The sequence below is a fragment of the Vicia villosa genome, unplaced genomic scaffold (genome assembly GCF_029867415.1).
Source record: "Vicia villosa cultivar HV-30 ecotype Madison, WI unplaced genomic scaffold, Vvil1.0 ctg.000844F_1_1, whole genome shotgun sequence".
Lineage (NCBI taxonomy): Eukaryota > Viridiplantae > Streptophyta > Magnoliopsida > Fabales > Fabaceae > Vicia > Vicia villosa.
Window position 1 is genome coordinate 66,372 of NW_026705374.1, and position 10,830 is coordinate 77,201.

Below are 10,830 nucleotides of genomic sequence, written 5' to 3' on the forward strand. Positions count from 1 at the left end.
TAATTTCAATTCAACTTTGAAAGTTATGTTTTGAGCCATGAGGGCCTTTACGATCAAACTCTCATTTGCATCTATAACTTTCAACACTTTGTTTTCTATGTGAATCTTGTAATTACTTTCATGCAATTAGCCAATGCTTAAAATATTACATTTGATTCCCAAAATATACAACACATATTTAATCAAGGAATGCTCATCATTCTTCCTTTTGATTGAAACGTCGTCAACACCCTTTGCCACACATGCACTATCATCTACGAATTTCACCTTGTTCTCCAACACTTGATTTATTTTAATAAACCAATATTTCCTTCCCCACCATGTATGTTTAATACCCTGAGTCAAAGTACCATTGATTGCTGCATTTAGATTCTACTCGCATAGTCACCATCACGTTTTCAAGAGACTGTAATTAACCTTGACAGCATTTTCCTGCACTATTTTCTGCTTTAGCAATCACCATTAACATTGGGCTTTCATCATTTTCTTGCCTTGCAAACTTTGCTTCAGCTTCCCGTGGACCATTCTTGTTGGCATCATATTTGCAAGCAAAACGTTCAAGCCTTTAGCAGTTTTAACATTGAACGTCTCTCATGTCCTTCTTCCATCTTCCTCCTCTTCCTCTATTGTTGTCACCTTTATAATTGCATAATCCACCACTTTTGTTGTCGCTATTTTCACCCTTTTGGAATTCACTCCTACCATTATTATGGTAGTTTCCTCTACCTCTACTCATAGACCATTTTTTCTTCACTTTCTTGTCCTTTCTAATGAAACGAGCTTGCAAAGCAACTTTATCCTTTGCTTTGTCAACATTCCTCTCATTCATTTCTTACTCATGAGCCTCAAGAGAATTTTGCAACTCTTTTTTCTCATGGTTGAAAGATCCTTGAACTTTTCAATTGAAAACACTACGTTATCGAATCTTGACGTCAATGATTTCAAGATTTTACCAACCGTATACTGCTCGGTGATTGTCTCTCCGCAAGCTTTCACTTGATTCACCAATCTTGTGATTCTTGTAGTAAATCCACTAATGGTTTCTTTCTTCTCCATTTTAGTTAACTCCAAGTGACTCTTGCGAGTTTGTAACCTCACCACCTTTTCCTTATCAATTTTTGCATAACTTTTCTCCATGATTTACCAAGCTTCCTTTGAGGAAGTGTCATCACCAGCCTTCTCAAAATTATCAGCATCAACATAGTGATGAATGAGATACAAAACTTTGAAATCTTTTGTCTTCTACTCCTTATGCGTAGTTCTTTGTGCAGCCGTTGCACCTTTTACAAGTGGATTAACATCGTTCTTGATCACTTCAAGAACATCTTAATAACCAAACAACACCTTCATTTGTTGGCACTACTTGTCATAACTCTCCACATCGAGAATTCATATATTTGCATGGATATGTTCATGGGAGATGGAAAGTATTTTCATAAACTAAGTTGTCGATCAAAAGATCAGTCTCTTGATGTCAATTGTTGGATAAAACCCCAATCACAAGAATAATGGTGAATAATGGAGAGAATGAGAGAATTAAATAAAATTAAAGTGAAAATATGACATTCTAACATTAATGACCTAACCACCAACGTGAACTACATAGCTATATATTCATCATCAAGTACAATTTTATCACCTCTCTCTCAAAGAGGGGTGATTTAGGATCAATTTTGATCCAAAATCACCCCTCCAAATCGTTTTTGTTTATCTATTACTTAAATAAGTTATTTTCACACATTTTCTTTTTGTCTTTTTTGTGATTTCGTGGGTCATCGTTTGTTTTGATTTCCCATATTTCTGTGGTGTATTTTGATTTCTCATCTTTGTGCGGGTATTTTGTTTTTCCGTTTTTGTGCGGTGTTCATTTGTTTCAGGTTGAAAGATTAGTTTCGATCTAGTGCAGATTCAATCAATGACTTTGGTGCCGTCAACGCTACAGATCCGGAAGCATGAATATTTTGGACATCTCAATACAGTCAATACATTAATATTTGTAGGCATATGCAATTTGCCGTTTTATGCTATTAACATGGATGCTGTGGATTTGTTCGCAGATTCATCCTTTTTGTTTTTGGCGATTTTGAATTTGTATTGCAACGATGTACTCTATCGATTTGAATGAATGAATATCATTTATTTTCTGTCAAAAAAAACATTAATGACCTAATATGAGTATTTAATTCATCATATTGTATAATATAGATAACCAACTAATGAGAAAAAAAATCTCAACTGTAATTGGTTATGCTAACTCTCTATCTCCAAAAATACAAAAAAATGAAAGGGGTATAATTGGTTATACATTTGTATAATTTTTTTTTTTGGTTTATAACCATTGGTTTAGTTTGGTTCATGGGTCAGTTCTGACATCAAGTGGTTTCAGCCCCCTTCCGATCGTAGTTGCGGAAGATCGAACTAAGTTCAGCGCCAATCACCATTAAACCATGTAACGATTGGTTACATTTGTATAATTGATTACACTAAATTTCATTCTAATTAGGCATGGCAACGGGGCGGATCGGGGACGGTTTTTACCTCCCCCAAACCCAAACCCGAATCCCCAATCAATCCCCGTTACCCGCCCCAAACCCAAACGGGGATGGGGAATTAAAACCCAAACCCGTCCTTAACGGGTTCGGGTTGGGTTCGGGTATCCCCGCCCTGCCACCATGTATTTCGTAAAATCATTTTTTTTAATAAAATTATTTACTTTTTCAAAAATCAAATTACATTATAAATAACAAAATAAAACAATCTCAAAAAATTTCATACATATATTTCAAATATTTAAAATAATAAACACAAATCAAATTATTAAAACATTAGCCACATATTTAATAATATAAATTATGAAATATAAATAATAATGTACATATTGAAATAAACGGGGCGGGTTCGGGGACGGGTTCGGGGTGGGTACTAGTGTCCCCATTACCCGACCCATCCCCATGTTTTCTAATTGGGGAAAACCCAAACCCAGTCAAAGCGGGTTTTCCCCGTCAACTTCGGGACGGGTTCGGGTGGGTACCCGTGGGTCTGGGTTTTATTGCCATGTCTAATTCTAATATTTTAGCGTTGCTAAAGAGGATCTAATCAGTTACACTTCTACTTTAACTGGCCGGTTACACTATTTTGAATTACACTATATTATCAACGATGTTGGTGGTCATTCCATTTTGATCAATCAGTTCATAAAAACAAATTTTAATTTCTTTTAATAATCTAAAATACACATTCTATAAATCACAACCGTCCCATTTTGATGAGACTATTATCAATGCATGACTATGTCTGCATTAAATATAGTCCTGCAACAAACGCCATTCCTAAAAATAGTAAGTACCGTTTCTAAAATTGTAACAATCCAGTTAGGTAGTTGTGTGTGTGTATATATATATATATATATATATATATATATATATATATATATATATATATATATATATATATATATATATATATATATATAATATATATTATAGGCTGGAAAGACACATACATATATATAGTCCAAAGCTGCAGTCACTTTCTCCATTGTCTCCCATGTCAAATTGCCCACTACCTCTATTTATTCTACTTGCATTATTTATTCACATAGTCATATTACTTTATCAACAAATAAATAAAAACACAAAGACTTGACATAAAGATTAAAAAAAATAAATCACATAATAAAAAAAACAGATCTCATCATTCACTCTTCCCCATAATTATTTATATATATTTTTTGTTTAGTTAAGGTAAATATATATTCTTACTAATGTGGTTTCTGCCTCTAAATCCACCACAAGAGCTCCATGAATGAGATTTGGTAACCTACTTTTTCATTCTATCATAGTCTTTCTCTTTATTATCTACTCCATCATTGATAAAAAAAATGGTTCATGTTTCTTCTTTGCTCATTTTCTTGGAAACTCATCTTCTTCTTCAACTGTAAGAAATTATTTATGTGATTTTAATTTTATATATTAGTTTGTTTGTTAGGTTTATATATATTATATATATGTAGTTGCTCTCTTTAATTAAGAAAAAAAAAACTATAGGTTAATTTTTAATTATGCAAAACAACAAAGTCTTGATTAATGAATTCAACAAAGTTTGAGGGGACCTTAGTGTTTGTGGTCTTTAATTTTTAAAAGTATATCTTGTTATATTCTTTTGCTTTTTTTATTTTTTTTAAATTATTTAATTATTTTTTATTTTTTTATTTTGATGTTTGTGATGGATTGAATATATATAATTTTGTGAACTTGGTATTTATTCTAAATGTTTTTTTCTGACACCCTTTATCCTATATTTGATTCTCACAAGTCAAAGTTTTAATTTTGTTGTGATAAATATAAAGGGGTTATAAGATTCTGATTCTTGTGTTAGTGAGTACTTTGTTTTAGGTTTGGCATATTGAAAAGGGTTTTAAAGGATTTAAAGAGCAAAGTTTTGTTTTGGAGTGATTACTAGTTTGTTTTTGATGGATTGGGATTGGAAAGAGTTTGCTTGGGATCCATCTGGGTTGGAGGAGATGAAGAATGAAGGTGATTCAATGGATTTGAGGCTTGGTGAGGCTTCTGATTCATTGGAAAAATCGGTTCGGGTTCGGGATAGTACGGGGAGGAAGGATGATGATTTGAGAGGCGTGTCGTCGTTTTCTGGATCGAAAAGATCGCGGTTGCAGAATGGATTGTTGAATTTGATTTGCTCGGTTGATGGATGTAACGCGGATCTTAGTGATTGTAGGGAGTATCATAAGAGGCATAGGGTTTGCGAGAAGCACTCGAAAACTCCTGTTGTGTTGGTTGGAGGTAAGCAGCAGAGATTCTGCCAGCAATGTAGCAGGTATAATATTTGAAGTTGCTTGTTTCGGATTCGTAGTTTGTTCAATTTCGTTGAAGTGAATTTCCGAATTAGTCCTTGAAATTGTTAGCTTCTGTCGGTTTTGACTTACATTTTACAATTTTGCTCGGTTGCTGATGCTTGAAAATTACCGATACTTACAATTTCGATGATCAATTTACAATTATTGTTCTTCTGATGCGTTATGGACGTGTGATTTTGATGTAGGTTTCATTCGCTTGCGGAGTTTGATGAAGTTAAGAGGAGTTGCAGGAAACGTCTTGATGGGCATAATAGGCGGAGGAGGAAGCCTCAACCGCCTTCTCTTTTCATGGCGGCTGAGAAATTCATGTACAATTACAAAGGTTTGTGTTTCTGGCATCTCATGATTTTAAGATAGATGACTTTTTTCTGTTAATGTTTAACTGGTTCTCGATTTTATGAATGTGAAAATCGATATGATAGACGGAATTAGGTAGAATATAGTAATGATTGATGCATTATTATGAAACAATAACCCTCGCCTATATTAGAAATAATAACAATCCATGAAATGCGATACAGACACGGTTAACATTGACGATACTGACACTGACATGTTGAAATCAATAATAATTTGTAAAAATGAATAAATTGAACGTGTCGTGTCAATGCTGGTGTCCGAGCTAATGATTACTGTTAATGGTTACCGTTAAAATCAATGTTTCTTTTTGTCATTATTTTTAATCTTCGGTACGTCTAATATGAAATTTTACATTGACTTGGCTTAGGTCCTAGAATCCTGCACTTTGGGAACCCTCAGGCATATGTGAATCCTATTATGAGAAACATTTGGCCAACCGAAGCTGAACCAGGTTACGACAATCACCGACTTTTGTATCGAATCGATAAACATAAACAGGATAAAGGACATCCTCTATGGCAAGAAACTGTCCCTAAAGCCGGCGATGTTAATGAAGCAGCGCTGGGGATTCCTATCAGTCAGCCTATCCGCGGTGCCGATGGTTCATCTGCAGGTGGAAAAGGCGGTAGGAAGCTCTCTTCTGATAGCAAACCTGGATCTTTTGACTCGGGTTGTGCTCTCTATCTTCTGTCAACACTTCAATCACAAAGTTCCGAGTTGAGTTTGATGCAGTCCAGCATCAACGACAGCCCAACACAGTCTTCATCCGGAACGATGCGTTTTGATGCCACGAACGAGTACTTGTGCTCAGGAAAGGTTAAAGATAAGCCTAATAATGGTCATGTATTTGTTCTAGATGCAGACACTACAAACCTTCAATGTAATGGGATGCTGCAAATGGGACCTAATAACGGTTTGATGGAAAATGAAAACTCGCTAACGCTTCCATTTTTCTGGGAGTAACGTGTAGCGGAGTGGTGTTAAAGTCTCTTGGCGATTCTGTTCATTTGTCGATTGTTTCTCCTGACTCTCCAACATTGAATTGTCTGGTCTTTGAGTGGTGTTAAGGTCTTTTTGGGTGGTTCTGATCATCCATTCGTGTTCGCGTCCGTTGTTGCTCCCATTGCTCCTCCGCACTCGAGGATTGAGTTGTTGGGTCTTTTTGGGAAATTCATGGAATTGTTGGTCTTCAAAACATTATGTGTACTCTAATAATTAAACTTAAACTTGTTGAATCCTTGTGGTAAGTGTAGTTTGTTCCCATCAATTCAAATGTTGTAGCACAATTGATTTTGTGCAGTTCTGAATACCGACATTTCAGATTGAAAGCGTGTATGTTGTTGACATTGACCAACATGACACCGACGCATGTAGTCAAATTCAAGCATTTCATTTTCTTATATTGTATATTGTATATTGTATTAATGTATCAATGTCAGGGTCGTGTCCGATATATTTGCATTTGTGGCTGTGTTTATTTCGCTTGTACTTTTCTCCCATCAATTTTTCGCTTGTACTTTTCTCCCATCAATTTAAATGTTTTTGTGATGAGGATGAAATGGATTATATGATGAGGATGAAATGGATTATATCATCAACTATGGATTATGCATTATTTAATAATAAAAATAATTATAAAAATAATAATAATAATAATAATAATCAAAATTAAAATCGTCGTCTTTAAAGACGTGCAAGAAAAATTATCTCATAAAATTTAAAATCTGTCAAGATTAAACTGAATATAATAACTTATAAATGTTTTTATCAATGTCAAAACATAATTAAATAAGATACATGTTGATAGTGGCTAACCTAGTTAGACTCCAAAAATAATTATGATAGGGAACCTCTACCTAATAGGATAAGATTTGAAAGCTACATATATGTACATATATGGTTAATCTTGTCATTTAGCCACTAAGAAACTTGAGTCATGAACATAATTGCTGTTATATAAATGTTTAGGAGATTGATTTCTATACTATTTAGAGTTTGACTTAAATAGGATAATCACTATATTAGAACATAATAAAAAGATTTCTTGTCGGAGACAATACTAATTGAGTTTAAGCATTCCACTCTATTAGTGTAAATTATTGTTTAAAACATATATTTATCTAATTAATGAGTGTTTCACCATTTTGTCATGAAAACTTCCTTTTGAAGAGTTTGTAGGCCAAAACAAAAGAGAGCCTTTCATGCTGGCATTGTTGGAAGATTAATGACCACTTGAATAATATTTTTTTTTTTTTACTTTTCACTTTCATGAAAGAAGATTGACACTAGAATAAGTAGGGAACTTTTGGGAGATTGTAAGGTGGCAATAGTATCCACTTTAAGAAACCTAGAGAACATTATAGTCACTAATAGGGCATTGATGTGAGTTGAAGAAAAGTATATGTGGGAATAATAACACAGTAATAAGAATGGTGGTTTGAATTTAGAAACAAATTCTTACCATTTGTCTCCAAAGTGACACTCAATCATATCACCTTATTTTATTTCAAAAAATGTTTGTAATTTTTTCACAAAATTTTGACCATTTAAAAAAAACATTTTTTTCATATATTTTCTTGTTTGAAGTTGTCAAAATTTAATTTTAATTTATAAAATCGGTCGATTTCATGTTTTTAAATATGAATTCTAAGTTAAATCAACTATAAAGTTTCTCTAGCCAAGTGAATGATATGAGTGAGCTATAATGAAGCACTAGAGGTCTTTGAATTATGTTTTGAGTCAAAAGATTATGCTTTGACCAAAAGTCAACTCATCCAAGGAATTAGGTCAAAAACCCTAATTGATGTACCAGATGAATTTGAAAGTTGATGATCTTGATTAGAAACATTATTGAGCTTGAATATGGATGAGGGGAATCACTTGATAATATGAGAAAGTTTGAATCCCTTTTGGAGTCATAAAACCCTAATTTCCTGAGCTTTCTTGACCAATCACTTATCTTGTGAAATAAGCAAACAAGCAAACTCATTTTTTTGTATATTTGAGGTTAGAAAATGATGTATGAATGATTTTATATGGGATGAATGATGATCACACTCCTTTGAATTCAATGCAAATGAAGTGGGACCTTAGAGTCAAAAGTTGGGGTATGATAGCTGCCCCTATTTAAGTTTCTTCTATCCGGGGAGGTGAAAATTGGAATCTTCGTCTCGACGTGATAGGAGGGACTTAAATACAAAATATAACACAATTTGGGCCCAAAGAGACCACAAGTATGCTTATGATATAATATGAATGCAAGACTCCGGATTTCATGGGGAATAGAAAAGTAACATCCTTAATTCAGAATAGAAGAAAGGGTTCCCAGATTTACTGGGAAAGGAATAAACAAATGGGGAGAGATTATAACTCCAATTAGGTAAGATCACCTGCTATCAAGGGTCAAGGAAGGACAAATCATCTACTACCATAGCAGTGGTAGCCTAATCAACTATGAACGACTCCAAGGGTAAAAGATATATCACCTACTATTGAATGAGCGACAGCCTAAGCAAAGATGATATAAGGAGAAACAAGTCATCTACTACCATAACAGTGGTATCCTAAGAAAATATGAAATGAGATTCCAAAAAGAACGATCCATCTACTACCATAATAGTGATAGCCTAAGAAAAGATGAAAGGACATCAGAGGGTAAAAGATATATCTCATACTTTCGAACGAGCGATAGCCTAAGCAAAGATGATATAAGGAAAAGCAAATCACCTACTACCATAATAGTGGCAGCCTAAGAAAAGATGAAGTGAGATTCCAGGAAGAACAATCCATCTACTACCATAACAGTGGTAGCCTAAGAAAAGATGAACGATTTCAAAATAAGCTTCCGCATAATAAGGTCCAACTTCTTCTTTAACTAAGTCTTTTACTATTGATGGAAAAAACCTTTTGAAACAATGAGTACTTTGTATTGAAGAGTAATTCAATATTCAGAAGTTGTTGTTAATCAGAAGAAGATGCTTCTGATGTTCTGGTGTTGCTCAGAAGCAGTAGAGCTTCTGAGGTTGATTAGCTAGAAGTTGTTGTTAGTCAGAAGCAGTAAAAGCTTCTGAGGTTGTTAATCAGAAGCAGATGCTTCTGATGGTCTGGAGTTGAGTTTGTTAGCGTAGCTGTTAAGTTTAGTTAGTAAGGGTACTTTAGTATTTTATAGTATTGTACTGTTTGTACCTTAAACTTGTTCACTAAGTTTAGTCTGTTAGGGCTTAGGTGGCAAATTTCATTTTGTATAAATAGCCTTGTAGTAGCTATCATTTATAAGATCAACGCAAGTAGAATATACAACTTTATTCTCTCATTAATCTTTGCGCCGTTATTCCTTTTGTTTATTCTCTTTGTCATCATCTTTATTCATTGTGCACCAACACTTTGATGGTCTTTAAAGGACAAATGTTCCCCCTGTTAATATACATTGAGAAAAAACTTGAACTCTCCATTTGTTTATTCTCCCCCTTTGACGAAGAACTATCTCTATCATAATGAAGAGATTAATCATTCACTGGGGATAAAACAACAAGCTTTATTGTTGATTAACAGACTGCTTCAAAGAGATTGTTATCTTTATCCAAGAGGAAATTCTCAGACATACAAGCTTCTCAAATAAAGAGACCATCACTTGCTGTCGGGTAGTAAATATGAAAGTATTTGTAATAACAACTGATGGGGAATAAATCCTACTTTCTGGAAAATCGCAAACATGTCCTTATTGAGGAGACTAAGTCTTCAACTGTGCAAAAATAAATGCACTATCAATCTAGGATTTACGGCATAGAAGAGATCCAAATAATCGTTTTATTTTTGAAAATTAGTTGTATGTAGATTGAATATGATTTTTCTATGAGTAAAATAATAATTTTAATATGTGTCATTATAAAAGTTTGCTTTATTGTTTGTTTGAGAAGTAAAATAATAAAATTGATTTTTTTGAAAAAAAATATACATAATATTTTTAGGAATAAATATATTTTTGTTTCTATCTTCGAGGATTTTAAATGTTGTTAAAATAAAAGAAGAAATAGTAGCATACAGTATCAAAATAGCATATACATATTGGATTAAAGGTGATCTAAGACACATAAAAAGAAAAACATAATTATTTTTAAAAGTGATTTATTTATTTTTTTTAGAAAATATAATGATTAGAAGATTAATTTTTATTTCAAATGAAAAAATAAAAATCAAACACTTAAAATGAACTTTCATTGTTTTGAAGTTCAATTACCTCAAAAATTTTGCCAATGTGATGAGAATATAAATTGAACTAGAAAAAAATTGTATAAGGGTCTATTACGATCAATAAAGTGTATCATAAGTTACAAGTGTGAAAGAATTATATGAGAGCATTTTTTATAATCTATATTGATAATCTATAATATTATTAATCTTATGGCTTTTGAACTCACATAACCTATCCCAAGACCTTTTCCTCGTGAGAATGTCACAAGAAGCATACACGTTCACAAAATAAATAATTTTCCCTTCCTTCTCCACACAAAGGCCTAAGAAACCCTCTCCTCTAAAGCTGAAATTTAGGTTGAAGAGATCCTTCTTCCACATTGTAAGAATGCCTCCCGACGCCC

The 10,830-nt window shown here is 33.3% G+C and overlaps 1 protein-coding gene across 5 annotated transcripts; it reads left to right on the forward strand.

The window, feature by feature from the left end:
* Positions 1-3,609: 3,609 nt before the first annotated feature.
* LOC131631587 (teosinte glume architecture 1-like) lies at positions 3,610-6,699 on the forward strand. 5 transcript variants are annotated; one of them, XM_058902379.1, is made up of 4 exons: positions 3,610-3,936; positions 4,378-4,836; positions 5,062-5,198; positions 5,604-6,699. In XM_058902379.1, exons 2-4 carry the CDS (start codon positions 4,472-4,474, stop codon positions 6,197-6,199), a joined length of 1,098 nt encoding a protein of 365 aa, XP_058758362.1. In that variant the 5' UTR covers positions 3,610-3,936; positions 4,378-4,471; the 3' UTR covers positions 6,200-6,699. The 5 variants fall into 5 exon arrangements, with proteins under 5 accessions (XP_058758362.1, XP_058758365.1, XP_058758363.1 ...); XM_058902382.1 differs by having other exon boundaries at positions 4,395-4,836; XM_058902380.1 differs by having other exon boundaries at positions 3,610-3,814.
* The last annotated feature ends 4,131 nt before the right edge of the window (positions 6,700-10,830 follow it).

Coding starts and splice junctions, on each gene's coding strand:
- LOC131631587 (XM_058902379.1), top strand. CDS start 4,472: ATGGATTGGGATTGGAAAGAGTTTGCTTGGGATCCATCTGGGTTGGAG. Junction 4,837..5,061: donor TTCTGCCAGCAATGTAGCAG/GTATAATATTTG, acceptor ATTTTGATGTAG/GTTTCATTCGCTTGCGGAGT. Junction 5,199..5,603: donor ATTCATGTACAATTACAAAG/GTTTGTGTTTCT, acceptor GACTTGGCTTAG/GTCCTAGAATCCTGCACTTT.